General features: G+C 41.0%; 2 protein-coding genes across 2 annotated transcripts; both read right to left on the bottom strand.

Moving 5' to 3' along the window:
- Positions 1-304: 304 nt before the first annotated feature.
- Positions 305-8,523, bottom strand: LOC113417510 (uncharacterized). Its single transcript, XM_026675939.2, has 6 exons — positions 8,163-8,523; positions 5,847-5,898; positions 5,016-5,203; positions 2,471-2,629; positions 1,349-1,459; positions 305-842 (listed from the first exon to the last, which is right to left on the bottom strand). Exons 1-6 carry the CDS (start codon positions 8,304-8,306, stop codon positions 729-731), a joined length of 768 nt encoding a protein of 255 aa, XP_026531724.2. The 5' UTR covers positions 8,307-8,523; the 3' UTR covers positions 305-728.
- A 1,156-nt stretch (positions 8,524-9,679) lies between these two features.
- LOC113417511 (uncharacterized) lies at positions 9,680-16,824 on the bottom strand. The gene is made up of 6 exons (XM_026675941.2): positions 16,681-16,824; positions 15,918-15,969; positions 13,976-14,166; positions 13,616-13,780; positions 11,315-11,425; positions 9,680-9,904 (listed from the first exon to the last, which is right to left on the bottom strand). Exons 1-6 carry the CDS (start codon positions 16,822-16,824, stop codon positions 9,791-9,793), a joined length of 777 nt encoding a protein of 258 aa, XP_026531726.2. The 3' UTR covers positions 9,680-9,790.
- Between the last annotated feature and the right edge of the window lie 2,992 nt (positions 16,825-19,816).

Here is a 19,816-nt window from a genome sequence, read left to right as displayed (position 1 = left end):
TGGAACATCACTTGAACACCATCAACATTGACAAAATCATCTGTCAATTGCAAAGGCAGTTTTACTTATTTACATCCCATGGCAACCTCTAACACCATCAAACAACATCTGCCTATCTCAAGTCCTTGAGAAAAGCTCGATAGGTAGACAAAATGCCAAATCCAGTTTAAACATTTGGCAGATTATGCAACCAAGTATAATAACAATATAGCAACTAAGAATCACAGAAAAGAGCTGGAGAATACTTTATGTGGCATGATTTCCAGCAGAGGTAAATCAAATTTATGGATGACAGACCCACAACTAATTTAGAATTGAAATTGATTCCAGCCAAGGACTTTATCTACAATACAAACAAGTTAAAAGTTGGAGGTCACTCCCTAGTGAAAATTTCCATCTTGATTGATTGGTTGGTGGTTGGACAGTTGGTTGGTTGAATAGTTGGTTGGTTGGTTGGATGGTTGGTTGGTTGGTTGGATGGATGGATGGATGGATGGATGGATGGGTGGGTGGATGGTTGGTTGGTTGGTTGGTTGGTTGGTTGGTTGGTTGATTAAACATATTTCTATACCATCAAAATCAGAACTACCCTGGTAACTTACAGCAAATGCATTATAAACCATACATGATACAAACACAAAAAACACAACAGTGCTACAAAAATACAATTTTTAAAAAGATCAATATACCCAACACCTTTTCTTCTTGGTGGATAGGACAAGCATATCTCACCAAGGGAGTGTGTTGCCTTCCCAGTCAAGAAAGGCCCCATTGGAGGCCGATGATAAATTCACCAGCACATTGAGGATGCCTCGCACACTGTTCTGCACAGTCACAGGAGCCTGGGAGAGAAAGAGAGGCAGAGTTACTATCCTCAGGGAAGAAAGCTTGAGCCCTGGACTCTTGCCCATTCATTCTCCCTCTCTGGCTGAAACCACAGCAACAAAAGAATGGCTGCTACAACCACCGTATAGCATAGCATCGTGTTTTTCACCCTTGGCAACTTTTAGATGCATGGACTTTAAGTCCTAGAATTCTCCAGCCTAACTCAGAACTGGCCCAGGGTTGAGATGTATACTGATGGTACCTGACCCCAAACTGATAAATGATCTCATATAACATGTAGATGTCACCAGTCACAAAGAAAAACCATCACAAAATGATGCCCCACACACACAACTCCAGCGCCTGAAGTTGATTCAAAAGGATATTATGGTCCACAGGATGAAAAGCTATTGAAGATCAAAGAGCAATGAGATGGATACACTGCCCCATCTCAGCACCAACATGGGACCACTGCTGTCTCTGTCGTAAACCCTGGCTCTCCCTCTTTCATCCTTTATGGTACCTGCTGTGTTCCCATGTCTGTTTTCACCCAGCCGGGATGGATTAGACTACACAAGATCCCTTCCTCTTTTAGTTCCAAAGCGAAGCAGACCGTCACCATGTTCAAAGCAGCCTGCGAAGAAAATTAAACTCTTAAGATCAACTCCTCATTCTTTTCTTTCATTTGAAACCTCTCTGCTCTGATGCCCTGACCCAATCACACAATCCATTGCTATCAAAGCGTTGGCATGATTGAATGCAAGAAGGGCAGGTTTTACCCCATTCAAATATTCTGGGCTCTGACTCCCTAACCTCTGGCTACATTGGCAGGGTTTATATATGAACTGTAATCTCAAAGAACTCGAAGTGCTTAAAAGGTTATAAGGATTATACAGGATTAAAGGCTTAAAGGAGAATAGAATAGAATAGAATAGAATAGAATAGAATAGAATAGAATAGAATAGAATAGAAAATAGCAGAGAAAAGAGAATAGAAATAGAAATAGAAATAGAATTAGAATAGAATAGAATAGAATAGAATAGAATAGAATAGAATAGAATAGAATAGAATAACAGAGTTGGAAGGGACCTTGGAGATCTTCTAGTCCAACCCCCTGCTTTGGCAAGAAACAATTTCAATTTCATTGTGCACGTGTTGTGCATTGACAATAAACATTTGAGTGATTGATTGATTGAACCCTATACCTACACCACTTCAGATAAATTATTATCTAATCTCTTCTTTAAAACTTCCAGTGTTGGAGCATTTACAACTTCTGGAGAGGGCCAAAGACTTAAGCGACATAGGACCAGGATAATCTGCAGCAGAATCCCCCCCCCAAAACAACACAATGTCCACGCAAACAAAATTCTGCCTCTTTTTTAGATGTGTCACATCTGCAACACATTTTTTAAAGGGTGGTCTGTGATTGTAAGTGAATGGGCACCATCTGAATAATTCCCAGCCAGATCCAAGGAAAATGGGTGGGATATAAGATGAATGAACGAACGAACGAATGAATGAATGAATGAATTGTTCCTAAAAGCAGACAAGATCTGATAGACTGGACACATAGATATGTTCTGCTGTCTCACCAGCTAATTCTGAATGAAAGGAATAATCAGATCCTCCAAGGAAAACCTACCTTGCTTGCACGATAAGGGTACATCGGTGCCTTCATGACTTCAAAGCCCCTTTCAATGGAGGCCAACTTGGAGGTTATATTTATGATGGCTGCCCTCTGGCAGCTCATCTCCTCTATAGCTGCCTCTCGAGCTGCTTTCTTCAGCAGAGGTAGAAATTCCTGAGGGGAACAAGTTACATTAAGTTGTGAAATGAGGCCATGACGACCCAGAAACTGAATGGCTGGTATCAGAATCATGTACTTGTCTCTGAGATATTACCCCTTGTTTTTGTTGACTAATGCTATCTTTGCTTCCCCTTTTCTTTGTCTCGGCAGCCCTATTCCTTCATTACTCTCTTTCACATCTCCTTAGTCGTCACACTTCCATCTCACATCCAATTCAACATCCCAACAATCTTTACAACTTTCTGTGATCACTGAACCCACTTCAGTTTTAACTCTGAAGCTTCTACATGTTAATAACACCTTACAATAGATGGGATGGAATTCTTTATTGGCTGAGTGTCATTGCACACCAGGAATTTATCTCTGGGGCATAAGCTCTCAGCATACACACAAACAGCATGGTCATAGATCATAAACCACCAAGGACCTGTATACTGCACAAGTCAAAAAGAGGGCGGTGAAAATATTTACAGACCCCTCACATCCGGGACATAAACTGTTCCAACTCCTACCCTCAAAATGACGCTATAGAGCACTGCACACCAGAACAACTAGACACAAGGACAGTTTTCCCCCGAACACCATCACTCTTCCAAATAAAATAATTTCCTCAACACTGTTCCACTATTTACAAAGTCTGCACTACTATTACTATTAATCACTCCTTATCACCCATCCCCCCCCCCACTTGTGACTGTATGACTGTAACCTTGTTGCTTGCATCCTTGTGATTTATATTAACTGTTTCCTACTATGATTTGATTGCTTATTGTACCCTATGACTATAATTAAGTGTTTTACCTTCTGATTCTTGACGAATGTATCTTTTCTTGTTATGTACACTGCGAGCACATGCACCAAGACAAATTCCTTGGGTGTCTAATCACACTTGGCCAATAAAGAATTAATTAATTAATTAATTAATTAATTAATTAATTCGTTCATAATATTGTAGAACATGTTGGGGTGTGATGCTAGTTCGCCTCCTTGTGGTGCGCCCTGCATAGCACAGAAGTGTGAATCAAATGATTAGCAACAACTGGCAGCCAGACTACATTGAAGCATTGGCAGTTAATGACAGTTGGCAGCCAGACATCTTTGTAGAATTCCTGGCTCTCTAAATACATGGCAACAAATACAAGACAGATAGGGGCTAACAGGACCTATTGAGGCTGGTTTCCAGCAAGGCATAAAAACCACAGCTGTGTTCATCGACCTTACTGTAGCATATGATACCCCTCAGTGTGTCTGTGTCCAAATGTCCATCAAGAGCTTAGACCAGCCCAATGCCTGGTAAGTCCATGTATTTGCCATATGCTAAATAATAAATAAAATAAATAGGACATGATAGGTGGGATGTATGATAGGATGTGAATCAGTAATCCATCATGCATTGCTAAAAAAGCCCAACAAAGAATGTTCTGTCTGTGCCAATTCACAAAGCTCCAACTGCCCAAGGAGCTGCTGATCCAGTTCTACAGAGGAATTATTGAGTCTGTCATCTGCACCTCTATAACTGTCTGGTTTGGTTCTGCAACCCAACCGGACAGACACAGACTTCAGAGAGTAATTAGGATTTCAGAAAAAAAAAATTACTACCAACCTGCCTTCCATCAAGGACCTGTATACTACACAATGGCTGTGAAAATATTTACAGACCCCTCATATCCTGGACATAAACTGTCCCAACTCCTACCCTCAAAACGACACTATAAAGCACTGCACACCAGAACAACTAGAGACAAGGACAGTTTTTCCCCGAAAGCCATCAGTCCCCCAACACTGTCCAACTATTTACAAAGTCTGCACTACTATCACTATTAATCTTCTCATCACTCGTTATTGCCCATCCCCTCCCACTTGTGACTGTATGTCTGTAACTTTGTCACTTGTATCCTTACGATTTATATTGACTGTTTCCTAGTATGATTGATTGCTTATTGTACTCTATGATTATCATTAAGTGTTGTACCTTATGATTCTTGACTCTTGACAAATGTATCTTTTCTTTTATGTACACTGAGAGCATTTGCACCAAAGACAAATTCCTCATGTGTCCAATCACACTTGGCCAATAAAGAATTCTATTCTATTCTATTCTATTCTATTCTATTCTATTCTATTCTATTCTATAATATTCTATTCTACTCTACTCTACTCTACTCTACTCTACTCTACTCTACTCTATTCTATTCTATTCTAAATAACTCCAACCACCTGCGTGGTCAGTGGTAATAAATATTAGGAGCTGTGGTGCAACACCTCTTAGAGGGCCATAGGTTCCCCCCTGTTGGTTTAGTCTACCATGTTTCATAATACATGAGATCAAATTGTCATTCTCTTGTTTGAGAATGAGAGAAGAAGTCAACGATTCTCTTACCTTAACCACAAGGATGGGCCCTACTACATTGGTGTTGAAAGCAGACAGCATCTCTTGCTGCTCCACAGTTTCCAGAGTGGCATAGGAGTTCACACCGGCATTATTGATCAGCAGGTTTAAGCCTTTACCATGTAGAAGCAACTCAACCGCCGAAGCAGCTGCCTTCACACTGGATTGATCCTCCACCTCTTCCAGGGACATATGAAAAAAATGAGATCCTTATCAGACAAGCCAAAAGCAGATGTGGGGCCTAGTCGATTGTGGGTCAGCAATTGGGAAGGAACCAAATTTCAGTTGCCCCAGCTGGTACCTACATGACATTTTGTACAGGCGGTCCTCAACTTACAGCCATTTGTTTAGTGGCCATTCAAAGTTACAACGGCACCGAAAAAAGTAACTTAGGACCATTTTTCACACTTATGACCATTATGGCATCCACATGGTCACTTGATCAACATTCAGATGCTTGCCAACTGACTCATAGTTATGACAGTTGCAATGTCCTGGGGTCATGTGTTCACTTTTTGCAGACTTCTGACAAGCAGTCAATGGGAAAACCAGATTCACTTAACAACTGTGTTACCCACTTAAAACTGCAGTTATTCCCTCAACAACCATGTTAAGAATGGTCATAGAATGGGGCAAAACTGACAACAACTATCTTGATTAGCAATGGAAATTTTAGGCTTGCAAAGATTATCTTTATTGAGATACAAATATTTAAAAGCTAAAATAAACATACGGCATGGTCAAACTGTCCATAGTCCATGCAGATTTCCCAATGGATTTTAAAATTGTAACAGAAAAAAAAAAGCCAGGTGGCTCTCATACCCAGCTGGATGATGTGAATGTTGGAATGCTTGCTAGCGAGATCATTCAAGGTCTGGAATTAAAAAGAAGAAGTCAAGAGAAGAGAAGAAGATCCAAGGAGCGATGGAAAACATTTGCTTCCTATCCTTGGGTCAGATGTGGTATTAGAATAGAATAGAATAGAATAGAATAGAATAGAATAGAATAGAATAGAATAGAATAGAATAGAATAGAATAGAATAGAATAGAATAGAATAGAATAGAATAGAATAGAATAAGAATAGAATAGAATAGAATAGAATAGAATAAGAATAGAATAAGAATAGAATAAATAGAATAGAATAAGAATAGAATAGAATAGAATAAGAATAGAATAAGAATAGAAATAAGAATAGAATAAGAATAGAATAATAGAATAAGAATAGAATAGAATAGAATAGAATAGAATAGAATAGAATAGAATAGAATAGAATACTTTTATTGGCCAAGTGTGATTGGACACACAAGGAATTTGTCTTGGTGTAAATACTCTCAGTGTACATAAAAAAGATACATTCGTTAAGAAGAATCATAACGTACAACACTTAATGATAGTCATAGGGTACAATCAACAATCAAATCATATTAGGAAACAGTCAATATAAATCGTAAGGATACAAGCAACAAAGTTACAGTCCTACAATCACAGGTGGGAGGGGAGGGGTGATAAGGAGTGATGAGAAGATTAACAGTAATAGTAATGCACACTTCGTAAATAGTTGAACAGTGTTGAGGGAATTATTTGTTTAGCAGAGTGATAGCTTTCGGGGGAAAACTATCCTTGTGTCTAGTTGTTCTGGTGTGCAGTGCTCTATAGCGTTGTTTTGAGGGAAGGAGTTGAAACAGTTTATGTCTGGGATGTGAGGGGTATTCAGCAGGTTCTAACCAGTTCTGGAGAACCAGTAACGAAAATTTTGAGTAGTTTGGAGAACGGCAAATATCACCTTTGACTGGAGATTTTACAGTATCCTTTCCCTGCCACGGCCACCAAACCAGTAGTAAAAAAATGTGAATCCCAGCACTGCCTTGGGTCCTATGGAACTTTCTCCCAAGCCATTCTAATTGTTCTTTGATCTCTTTTACTTAAACAGGACTGTTTTTTAAAAAATAATTTTCATGAAAAGGGTTTTCAGCAAAAAAATAAATTTTGAACTGAAGATAAAGAGGAACAGGGAAAAGAATGAGAAAGTAAAAAAGAAATAAAGTAAAAGAAGTTGAAAAGAAAATGCAAAACATAACCAAGAAGTGGCATCTGATCTTAACAGCAGCTATACGTACACTTTTATTTTACCTTCTAAAAAGATTACATTGCAATTTCCTTCTTTTCACAAACTATCCTTTTTATCCTTTTTATTCAAATCCATAAATCACCAGTTCATTTCTTTTTCTTTTCTTTGTTCAGCAAAAAGTATTAAAAAGTTTAAAGCGGAACTGTATTTCTGGAAATAATTCATTCTGGATTACTATTAAAATTGTGCAAAAAAAAGTTTTATCTAGATTTTCTCTTTCTTGTCCTGTTCTGTATCTCATGTCAGTGATTTTAAAACAAGTCAAGACAGGCAAGCTTTGAAGAATGGCAAACCTTCTAATTTTGCTTTCTGGGTCATGTCTCCCTTCTAGGTAAGGTGTGGCTGGCAGCTGTATGGGATTCCCTGTTTCTGTGGGCCTAGAGCCCCCTGGATCACATTTGCTCATTGCAACCCATCATCTCAAGATAGCAAACACACCAAAAGCAATGCTTCAAAAATAATGACAGTGAAATTAGGTTGTCTTCCAATAGCCAGTGAACAAATTTTTATTCTGCCCAAGTTTTGGATCTGATCTTATTTCCTGTGCAACATTGCCCCATCTGAGTCACCAAAAAGTAATCCATTTTAGAGCTGTAGTTTGGTTAACGGTTTTGCTATTTCCATCGCTTCAGGTGTCTGTTCCACAGTAACTGCCAGCAAGACAGCACTACCCACACATGCTGTGTAGATGAATGCACCTTGCAGAATTATCTCTGTCAGGTGGCTCCTAAAAATATTACTGCTCGAGATTAAAAGCTAGGTAAATGCCTTGTTTCTTTCTTCTCTGGATTTTTAAGAAGTTTTCTTTTCTTTTCTTTTTTTATTAAGCTTTATACCTTACTTCTTTGGAGTGAAAAGTTGGTCTGTAGGTTCTGCTAACTTCTGTAACTTTACTCCTCCAGCAATATTAAGGTAACTACAGACAATAGAGAAGCTACCTAACGAAGCTGCTTGGAGAGCAGCAGGAAATCTTCTCCCTGCTGTTCAATCACGATAACTTTCTACAAACCTTCCCTGGAGATCCAGTTGGGGTCCGGCAAGTTGCAAAGATATGTTCTGGAGGCTCAGCCATCTCCACCAGTTGTTGGATCAGTTCAAGTCCGATTCCCCGATTGGAACCGGTCACCAATATGCTACGAGCTAAGGGAGCCATCCTTTCCCCTGAACTTTTACTTTTTCCTACTGCCTGGACTTTGTTCAGTGGTTTAGTAACTGTAGTGTTAGGACTCAGGGAAGAGGTGTGTCTCCTGACACAATCTCTTCATTTGCCTGGGGCTGTGGCATGCAAATATTTCCCTGGGAAGAGCAGGTCTTAAGGCATTGTTTCGGTGACAGATCCTTCAATGGGGGTTTCAAGAGCACAGCAGGAAGAATTGCTGGGGAAAACAGGCCTGGCATGTTTTTGGGCCAATCCTTGACACTTGTCAAAGTTTGTAGCCTTTGGGAAAAGCATCTCCAAGGATGAGAAGAAATGTAATGCTCCTCCTGTCTGCTATCCACCCAATTTGCACATCCTTTGGGATGCTTCTGAACCAGTGATGGGATTCAAAATTTTGTTAGGACTGGTTCTTTGGGTGTGGCTTGGTGGGCATGGCAGGGGGAGGATACTGTAAAATCCAATCAGAGGTGGTATTTGCCCATTCTCTGAACTACTCAAAATTTCCACTACCGGTTCTCCAGAACTGGTCAGAACCTGCTGAATACCACCTCTGTTCTGAACCTTCCCCCTTAGGTCTGGATTCGCACAAATAAATCACAGAAATAAATGGCAACAGCAACCACTCCATGGGAGACAAACTTTTCCATATGTCATGCCCCTGTTGGAGTCTGATTCTGAGAGGTGGAATAGCTGACAGGGAGTGGGAGTGTGGCTCCGGTGGTTCTGGAGGAAACTGGGGAAGGGCACAGTCTGACTGGGCATTCAGAGGAAGACCCAGGTCCACCGCCTCTCCATCCTAGGGCAGGTAGGGAGGAACAGATAAGGGAGCAATGTGAGTTGCGTGGTTTACGGGGGAGGAAAGGGCCCTGATCCCCTTCATTGGCTGCAGCTGAGAAGACTGTTTAAAAGGGCAAACTGTGCATGGCAAAGTTGGTGGAAGCAAAGCATGAAATTATTCTGGTTTGTCACGTCTTATCTGAGTTCTGGCATCCTCCCAAGTGTGTGTGGTTCGTTATCTTTTGACATCTTCAATCCCTTATCCTGCCCTGTCTCCTTAATTGCTACAGTGCGGTTTGTGTTGGTTTTTACTTATAATTTATATATACTTTGAGTTCAGATGGAATTTCTTCCTTTTGAAAACTGTTTTTGGGAGAGTTTTTTTTTATCCAGTTGATGATAACTGGACCTTGAGGGCCAAGTTGGAGGTATTAAAGGGATTTTACCTATTTTTGTGACTTGGTTGCTTTTGTGCCATGCCCTGGGTCATCACACCATATGTGGCACTTGGGATGAAAGGTGATGGCAAGATTTTCCATGACCAGGGTGTATTTATTGATAATGAACAACAGCGAAGCCGTCATTCTGTGTTTAGAGACAAGGTTCTTCCTGCAACAGAAACCAGAGGGAAGATTTCTCCTTTCAGTTCACAAAGATCGGATTCTTTTCCCCAGCGATAAACTCAAGGAGCCTTATTCTGTTCACCAGATTATGTTTCTCCCCTCGTAATCCAGAAAAGTGCCAGATGATGATGAATCTAAGCCAGCGATGACCTTCACCAAACCTTTAGTACTGGTCTCCACTGTCACAGGGGCCTGTGGGAAAGGGAGAAGCTGGTTCTGCAAATTGGTTGACCTTCTTATTCTTATTCTTGTTGTTGTTATTTAAGATTTAATTTTCAATTCGATTCACACTCTGGGATTAGAAACCTGGTTGGATAACTTTGGGCCAATCATCAGGAGATGGTGAGTTCTAGTCCCCCCTTAGGCACGAAAGTAGTTGGGTGGCCTTTGGCCAATCATCAGGAGATGCTGAGATCTAGTCCTGCCTTGGGCATAAAAGCCACTTGGGCGACTAAATCAAACTGGTTCTCAATTACTACATTTCCAATTTTTTGAGAATAGTCATTATTCCCTCCCGCCACTTTATAGTACCTGTTCTGATCCCATGTCAGTTTTCACCCATCCAGGATGGAGCAGAACACATGCAATTCCACCTTTTTTCAGTTCCTATTGGGTGACCTTGGGCCAATCACCAGGAGATACTGAGTTCTAGTCCCGCCTTAGGCACAAAAGTCCCTTGGGTGACCTTGGGTCAATCACCAGGAGATAGTGAGTTCTAGTCCCACCTTAGGCACAAAAGTCCCTTGGGTGACCTTGGGCCAATCACCAGGAGATAGTGAGTTCTAGTCCCGCCTTAGGCACAAAAGTCCCTTGGGTGACCTTGGGCCAATCACCAGGAGATAGTGAGTTCTAGTTCCGCCTTAGGCACAAAAGTCCCTTGGGTGACCTTGGGCCAATCACCAGGAGACAGTGAGTTCTAGTCCCGCCTTAGGCACAAAAGTCTTTTGGGTGACCTTGGGCCAATCACCAGGAGACAGTGAGTTCTAGTCCTGCCTTAGGCACAAAAGTCCCTTGGGTGACCTTGGGCCAATCACCAGGAGATAGTGAGTTTTAGTCCCGCCTTAGGCACAAAAGTCCCTTGGGTGACCTTGGGCCAATCACCAGGAGATAGTGAGTTCTAGTCCCGCCTTAGGCACAAAAGTCCCTTGGGTGACCTTGGGCCAATCACCAGGAGATAGTGAGTTCTAGTCCCGCCTTAGGCACAAAAGTCCCTTGGATGACCTTGGGCCAATCACCAGGAGATAGTGAGTTCTAGTACTGCCTTAGGCACAAAAGTCCCTTGGGTGACCTTGGGCCAATCACCAGGAGATAGTGAGTTCTAGTCCCGCCTTAGGCACAAAAGTCCCTTGGGTGACCTTGGGCCAATCACCAGGAGATAGTGAGTTCTAGTCCCGCCTTAGGCACAAAAGTCCCTTGGGTGACCTTGGGCCAATCACCAGGAGATAGTGAGTTCTAGTCCTGCCTTAGGCACAAAAGTCCCTTGGGTGACCTTGGGCCAATCACCAGGAGATAGTGAGTTCTAACTGGCTCTCATTTACTACATTTTCAATTTTTTGAGAATATTTATTATCCACCCCACCCCCGCGTGCCACCTTATAGTACCACGTCTGTTCCCATTTCAGTCTTCACCCATCCAGGATGGAGCAGAACACATGTAATTCCATCTTTTTTCAGTTCCACCGCAAGGCAGGCATTGACCATGTTCAGTGCTGTCTGTTAAAACAAAACATGTTAGAACCTGAGGGAGAGGATAAAAAGAGGGTTCGGCCTAGAATCCCTACATAGCCACAAGTGAACTAAGCAACCCTTCTTGAGTGCTATGGACCCCTATTTAGACCCAAGCAGGTATTAACCTTAGGGTTTTTTTTTTTAGAGTAAGGTTTTTTTAGATTAACAGTGTTGGAAGGGACCTTGTAGGTCATCTAGTCCAACCTCCCGCCCAAGCAGGAGACCCTACACCATTTCTGACAAAAGGCAGTCCAATCTCTTCTTGAAAGTCTCAAGTGATGAAAAGATTCCTGTTGAAAAGATTCCTGGGCGTAGCAACAGCAATAGCACTTAGACTTATATACCTCTAAGCTAATGACGTCTTTAACTCCACCCTCCAGTGCTGCCTGCTTTTCTCCTACAGTGTATGTATATCACACTGGTTAATAAAGTTAAATTATTGGAAAAATAGCACTAGCACTAGCACTTAGACTTATATACTACTTCCCACTGCTTTACAGCCCTCTCTAAGCAGTTTTTACAGAGTCAGCTTCTTGCCCCCAACAATCTGGGTCCTCATTTTACCCACCTCGGAAGGACGGAAGGCTGAGTCAACCCTGAGCCTGGTGGGATTCAAATTGCCAAAGTGCAGGCAGCTGGCAGTCAGCAGAAGTAGCCTGCAGTACTGCACTCTAACCACTGCGCCACCAAGGCTCTGTAGGCATTTAGTAATAATTTAGTTTGCGATAGTGGAGAATATCTGTAACTCGGGTGTAGGATGAGAGTGAAGGTTCGTTCTCCGAGCTTGTGGGTTGGTTTCCTAACGTTTCATTACCAAACTAGGTAATATCTTCAGCAGAGTTTAGGGGATGTCCAGGTAGGTGTTCTGCTTATAAGGCCAAGTGGTCAATAGGTCTGTGATTGGGAGGTCACATCAGCTGAGGGTCATGTCGGGTAGATGTGGATCGCATCAAGTGAGGGTCTTGATTTGTGATGGGTCCTGTGTTGGAACTGACGACCCAAAGATGACCCACACCTGACCCATCCCAAGACCCATCAGAAGAACCTGAAATATTTCTATTAGGAATGGTTCCTGAGAGTGATAATAAAGAAAAGATTTATTTAATTTTAGATGTATTAACAGCAGCTAAAATTGTATTTGCTCAAAATTGGAAGAGGGATAAGATACCAATAAGACGGAAAAGTAATTGAAAAAATATTTGAAGGTGCAGAAATGAATAGATTAACATTAGAAATTGAAGAAAAAGAAGAATCTGAATACTACATGGCATGGGATTTGTTTTACCAATGGGTAGAAAAATAAACTAAACTAAAAGGAACTAGATGCATTTATAAAGCAATAATTGACTGTTTCCTAGTATGATTTGATTGCTTATTGTACCCTACGACTATTATTAAGTGTTGTACCTGATGATTCTTGACTCTTGACGAATGTATCTTTTCTTTTATGTACACTGAGAGCATTTGCACCAAGACAAATTCCTTGTGTGTCCAATCACACTTGGCCAATAAAAGAATTCTATAAGAGAAACTAGTGTAATAGATATATTGGATATCATTTATATTATATATATATATGGGAATGTGATTATTGTTATATTGATATATTGATAAAAAGAATATTATTACTAATTGTTAAGCAATTGAAATATGTACCTAATCGGCACACGATTGAAATGGAATGGATTTATTGTATATAAAAATAAAAAATTAATTTAAAAAAACAACACAAGACCCACCAGAAGAGAAGACCCTTGATGCGACTCAAACCTACCCATCAGAAATCCCATGGTAAGACCCTCGCCCTCATGTGACCTCCCAATCACAAGACCTACTGATCACACAAAGCTCTTACAAGCAGAAGAACACCAAGACTAACCTCCCCTAAGCTCCACTGAAGATGCTACCTAGGCTGGTAACAAAATGAAACCCTCCACCCTCAATAAATCAATATCGCTGAACCTGCATGTGCGGACCTGAATTTTCATCATCATTTTGACTAGTCTTTCCCTGGTGGTCACGCATCTTCTGAACCTTGGTCCTAGTCCAGTTTCACTTTACAAAGACTTCACCTTGATCAGAGGCTACTGGAGCCAGAGACTGACCCAAGAGGGGCTACGGGCACCTTGGACTATCTCGTCGGTTATGTTCAAAATAACAAAATTTCTGAATTACCTTGCTGGCACGATATTGGTACAATGGAGGAAATTCTATTTCAGTTTTAAAACCCTGCCCAATGGAGCTAATGAGCGAAGATATGTTGACCACAACTGCCGTGTGGCCTCCCATGTTTTCTTTTGTGGTCTCCTTGGCAACCTTCTTCAGGAGAGGCAGGAATTCCTAAAACAGTTAGGAAACAGTAGAGCGAAATGTTACATTTCTCTTCTTCCTGGGTCTCACTGAGATCCTTGTTTTATTCTCACTGGCTTTTTTGATTTCCCAAGTCATGGCTTTTTCTTGGTGCCATTTCTAATCCCATTGGGTCATGGTGGACCTTCTACCTATGCAGCCCCCAGGCCCCTACACCAAACTTACCTTGACAACAAGGAGAGGTCCCACTGTATTGATCTTGTATGACAATAACATATCTTCCTGATTGACGTTTTCCAGAAAAAAGGCTTGGGAATTTCTGCCAGCGTTGTTGATTAGCAGATTGAGCCCTTGTCCTTTCAGATGGGATTCCACTTCTGATGCAGCCTGCTTTATACTGGAAAGGTCTGTCACATCTACCACAAACAGAAGGAAGCTAACAGGGCAGGTATCAGTAAAAATGACTTGGTTCCTAGTTTGATGCATGCAGGTAACGTGTAATGGAAAAGAAAAGACTTTTGGAGACAGGGGGGAAAACCCTGCGGCCTAGATAGTGATCTCAGAAATGAAATTTGCCCACCTAGCAGTTGGAAAGCATGCAAATAGATAAATAGGCACAGGGATGGGATTCAAATTTTTTAGCAACCAGTTATGTGGGTGTGGCTAGGTGGGCATGGCCATGTGACTTCTTCTTTTTTTGCAGCACCCCCCTGCACTCCATTTTTGGGCATCCTGAGCCTCAGGGAAGCCTTCTAGGGAAGCATTTTTGCTCCCAGGATGCTTCCCTGGGGCCCAGGAAGGCAAAAAATGGAGCACAGGAGTGTGTGTGGGCAGGGGGTCCTCCTGGGCCTCAGGGAAGCCTCCGGGGGAGCATTGGTAGGGTAGGGTAGGGAAGAGTAGGGTAGGGTAGAGTAGAGTATAGTAGAGTAGAGTAGAGTAGAGTAGAGTAGAGTAGAGTAGAGTAGAGTAGAGTAGAGTAGTAGAGTAAAATAGAGTAGAAGAGTAGAAGAGAAGAATAGAATAGGAGTAGACTGGAACCATGATAACAGAACAGAATAATTTGGCCAAGTGTGATTAGACACACAAGGAATTTGTCTCTGGTGCAGAAGGTCTCAACGTACATGCAAAGCAACAGAGTAATAATAATCATAATATGATGCCAGTAAGAGGTGGAAGTAAAGAAGGTGAAAGAATAATAATAATTCTACAACCATACAACATGGGTAAGTATCCTTAGACATAAGACAATACTGTAGGAAAAAAACTGTCCCTGTGTCTAGTTGTTTTGGCATGGAATGATATTTAGTGGCATCCAGAGGGGAGCAGTTGAAAATGTCCAGGATGTGAGGGGTCAGTAGATATTTTCTCAGCCCTCTTTCTGACCCCTGCTGTATATAGGTCCTCAATGGAAGGCAGGCAGGTGGTATTTTCTGCAGTTCTAACTATCCATTGGAATATCTGCTCTGTTTGGTTGCTGTACCAAGTCGGACATTTTTTGTGAGATAGTATAGACAAAAAGCACAACAGGACAACAGGCAATCCTCAACTTTTTAACTGCAATTGACCCCAACATTTCCATGGCTAAGCCAGACAGTTGTTAAGGGAAGTTAGCCCCGTTTTACGACCTTTCTTGCCGCAGCTGTTAAGTGAATCACTAAAACTGTTAAGTTTGGAACAGTTCTTAAATGAACCTGGTTTCCCCATTGACTTTGCTTGTCAGAAAGTCAAAAAAAAGTGATCCCATGACCCTGGCACACTGCAACCGTCATAAATACATGCCAGTTGCCAAGTGTCCGAATTTTGATCACATGACTGACTGAGAGGATGCTGCCATGGTTGTAAGTGTGAAAACGGTCATGTCATAAGAGGATTAGCCGTAGTGGTGCTATCTACTGTAAGGCTATATTAACAGAATCTTGGAAATGTGGAATTACCCCTCCCATAAATGCTAGACAAGGAGAAATCTTAGGAAGATTTGCTCCGTTTAAAAAATCGTTCACCTGTTCAACTGATAGGACTACATTTGTTACTAGAGAAATGAGCATTAAAAAATCCCCAAACTGACAATTACACTTGACTTTTTATATACTCATGCAATTTATGATGATAGATATGGTCATGTTTCGTGGCTTTCATTATAATTACCCAGAGAGTAAACATCCCATACCTAACTGAACCACGTGAATGTTGTCATGCTGACTAGCAAAATTCTGCAAAGCCTGCAATTGAGAAAGGAAATGGTAAAAAGAACAGGTCGAATAAATAAAATATAAAAAAGCATCTTCTGCAATCTCAGTTCCAATATAGCAGGTTTTCTTTTTATAGCCTTTAAATTCCTTTTATTTGGGTTGTAGTCAGAGAGACTGAGTAGAGCTAAGCATTTACTGGCCGCATGCCCTTTTCTGATGCCTACACTGAGTTCACAACAAATATTTTAGCTTTCTGCCCTGATATCTGACATCTGCTGCAGGGATTGAACTCTCAACCTTCCGAGTGGGAGGCAAGCATCTTCACCTCTAACCCACCACACCATTCTTCAATTCCTTTATAACAGAATATCTCAATGGATTTGTTTTTATCAGCAGCTATTATAATTTGCAGACTGTATTTTCTTAACTAGAACTAGCTGTTCATATATCTTTTTTTTGTTTGTTTATATGATCATGTTGGTATCGTTGTTCTTTGTGTTAAATTCATTTAAAACAATCCGGGTGGTGCATAAACCAGGTGAGATTTCTGGTTTGGTATGTCTTAGCATGACATACCCAAGTCACGTTGCATGACTCAGTGGATTGTGATTCAAAAAATCCTGGCTTAATCTTTTGTCTCAAATGCCTCAGTTCATTGATGCCTGCAGTGGAAGCCCACATCAGTACATTGCCCCAGCTCGTATCTTAAAGATGTTGAATGACGGTTGATCTTCTACATACCTTTGATTCAGGTCCACGAGGGTTCATACAAGTTGCAAAAATATGGCCTGGAAAAGGATTCGTTTTCACCAGCTCTTTCACCAGTCCAAATCCAATTCCCTGGTTGGTGCCTGTCACCAGGATATTCTGACCTATTTGAAACATCCTGACCCTTGACTTTTGCTCTTCAACCCTGTTCACCTTTGGGCAGGTGGTGACACCTGCATCTCCGAATAAAAAGAGGTTACCATGATTAGACTAGCCTGAAGTGGATTCTCTTGGAAGTATAAATACAATAACAGATAATCCTTGACTTACAACTGGAATTGGAACCAGAATTTCCATTGCTAAGCAAGGCGGTTGTTAAAGAGAGTCGCTCCTGGTTGTATGGCCTTTTGTGCCATGGTTGTTAAATGAATCACATAGTCATTAAGGGAATCTGGCTTCCTCCGTTGACTTTGTCAGAAGCTGGTTTGGGAAGGTCTAAAAATGGCCATCACGTGACTCTGGGTGGCTGCAACTATCGTCAGTTGTACAAAAGCCCAAATTTTGATCATGTGATCATGCTGTGACAGTCATTAAGTGTGAGGACCAGTTTCCTGTGGCACAAAACCATTAAGGAGCGAAGAACATGGTGACTGCATGCTGTACATTTTATTTGTTGTGTATGGCTATGTAACCATTTCTGCTACCGATCTGTAGGGCAATATAATAATCCTCCACTATCCTTTTTACAGAATAAAGCAGAATTTCTAACACATACGTTACGTACTGTATCTATAGGCTTCATTGTTGTGGATTCACGGGTGTGTATGCTCTTCCTGTCTATGTTAGAAAGCTAGACCAAGACATAACTAGGATTAAATTAAGCTAAACCTAGGACATGTATATGTCCTTGTATAAGAATGTTTACAGGATTTGGGTTTGACTAGTCTAGAGAAAACAAGGACTCGGGGTGACATGATGGCAGTATTCCAGTATTTGAGGGGCTGCCACAAAGAAAAGGGGGGATCTATTTTCCAAAACATCAGAGGGGTGGACAAGAAACAATGGTTGGAAAGTAATCAAAGAAAGAAGCAACCTTGAATTAAGGAGAAACTTCCTAACAGTGAAGACAATTAACCAGTGGGACAGCTTGCCTTCGGAAGTTGTGGTGCTCCATCACTGGAGATCTTTAAGAAGAGACTGGACAGTCACTTGTCTAAAATGGTAGCAAAGAGTTGGATTAGAAGGCCTCCAACATCCCTTCCAGCTCTATTCTGAATTACCTGTATACATATAATATTTCTATCATTACTCACGGCTTAGACTGTGTAGTAAAAGCAGATTAGAAAGTTCCTGCAGAGTCACAAACTTTAAGATTGGCTTTGCTATTCCTTATCTAATCAGGCTATCTTCCAGGTATCTTACCTGAAGCAAATGGAAGAGTTCCAAAGAGATTGTCCTGGGCAATTTAGATCAAGGGAGAGAAAGAGTTTTATTTCTTGCGATCTATGACTGTTCTACACCCCACCAAAGCAGTATTGTATACACTTTCCACCTCCTTTCCCTAGCACCATCTCTGTGTTTCTGTTCTCCACTTCATCTAAAATTATGCCTTTCATACCCAAAACTATTTCAGCAGCTGTAAGAACAAAGATAGCTTCCTCACTGACTGCATGACTATTATGACATCATTTCTCTGTTCCTAAGGTTATGATTGCCTGCACTTTCATTCACTGGACCTCTGTTGATTTTGTGAGGTATTCATATATATTGCTGGTCCATAGATGATGTGCCATACGCTACATAAATAAATGTTGACTTTACCATCAAATGGAAAATTTGGATATTTTTATGATGCTTACTGAACTGCACCTGTGGGCAAGGTCATGAATACGGACGGGTGGAAGCTTAACAACGAGAGATTACACTGTCCACAAAAAATGTTGGTTGTTAAAGGGAAACTACAAATAAAACATATACAATAAAAAAAACAAAAACAAAGAGAGATCCTAAGGGAAATTTCCTGACAACAAGAGCAATTAATCAGTGGAACATCTTGCCTTCAGAAGTTGTGGGTTGTCAACACTGGACGCTTTTAGTACTGCCCTCTAACCACTGTGCCACCACAGTGTTGATTTTATCATGAAATGGAAAATTTGGAGACCTTTATGGTGGTTACTGAACTGTAGCTGAGGGCAAGACCAGCAACCATGGATGGAAGCTTAGCAAAGAGAGATCCTAAGGAGAAATTTCCTGACAGCGTGAGCAATTAATCAGTGGAACATCTTGCCCTTCAGAAGTTGTGGGTGCTCCAACACCGGAGCTGGCTGGGGAATTCTGGGTGTTGATGTCCATCCATCTTAAAGTGGATTAGATTTCAAGACACCGTTCTATGGAAATAGTTACAACTAGAAAGACTGCAGGGTGTGATCAAAAAAAGTCCACATAGGACCATACAATTGAAGCTCCATCCATTTTTATATGAATTAGTACACCTAAAAAAAAAATTGAGCTTTGATCCTGTTAGAAATAAGAAAATTCAAAAATAAAATGTAGGTGAATAGAATAGTATATTATAATATTAAGAAGACAGTTGCTCTATAGACATTTACTATCTTGATGCAACCTGTAAATATATTTTCTAATACATTTACTCATTGTTAAACATGTACCTGCAATCTATTACATCCTCCTGTATCAAATAATGCCACCCCTATTTCCTCCATGAATCGGTAGGTATCTCAAACTGTCAAGGCAATTCACATACACATTTGACATAACAAAAGAGCACTTAGGAGGATAATGTGAGAAGAAATAAACCATGGCCCTAACTTTCTTTAATCAAATGAAGTTAGATTTTGTTTTTCAAAACATCAGGTTACTTTTACTTTGCATAGATGTTACAAATGCATATAAGAAGAAGTGCTGAATGTAACAATATGTAACAAGTGTGGTGTTAGGAATAGATATTTCTTTGTTCTCAGACGGTTAGTAAAGGGGTCCTGCTGAAGGGACATTCTTTAATGCCAGGAAAGATAAGATGTGATGGGAGGTCATTGGGAGGTATCAAAGGAGATGATGTGGTCTCCATAAGGCGTCTCGGATTAGCTGTTCTTGGTCACTGGGTCGATGTAGGAGGGACATGGGGGAATGTCGGGATAGAAGAACTATA

This window comes from Notechis scutatus, chromosome 9, assembly GCF_049901735.1.
Source record: "Notechis scutatus isolate UNSWTSFEM ecotype Mainland chromosome 9, rNotScu1.2, whole genome shotgun sequence".
In the NCBI taxonomy this organism is placed as follows: Eukaryota; Metazoa; Chordata; class Lepidosauria; order Squamata; family Elapidae; genus Notechis; species Notechis scutatus.
Note: the sequence above shows the minus strand (reverse complement) of the source record. Positions and strands in the feature narration are given on the sequence as shown.

What these genes read in the sequence shown, in the direction of transcription:
- LOC113417510 (XM_026675939.2), bottom strand. Translation starts at nt 8,306, where the DNA reads ATGGCTCCCTTAGCTCGTAGCATATTGGTGACCGGTTCCAATCGGGGA. An exon ending in GGCCCATCCTTGTGGTTAAG is followed by an intron (nt 2,630 to 5,015) that starts GTAAGAGAATCG and finishes TGTTCCCCTCAG; the next exon opens with GAATTTCTACCTCTGCTGAA. An exon ending in CAGACATGGGAACACAGCAG is followed by an intron (nt 843 to 1,348) that starts GTACCATAAAGG and finishes TTTCTCTCCCAG; the next exon opens with GCTCCTGTGACTGTGCAGAA.
- LOC113417511 (XM_026675941.2), bottom strand. Translation starts at nt 16,824, where the DNA reads ATGTTTCAAATAGGTCAGAATATCCTGGTGACAGGCACCAACCAGGGA. An exon ending in CATTCACGTGGTTCAGTTAG is followed by an intron (nt 14,167 to 15,917) that starts GTATGGGATGTT and finishes TGTTTGTGGTAG; the next exon opens with ATGTGACAGACCTTTCCAGT. An exon ending in CTGAAATGGGAACAGACGTG is followed by an intron (nt 9,905 to 11,314) that starts GTACTATAAGGT and finishes CCTTTCCCACAG; the next exon opens with GCCCCTGTGACAGTGGAGAC.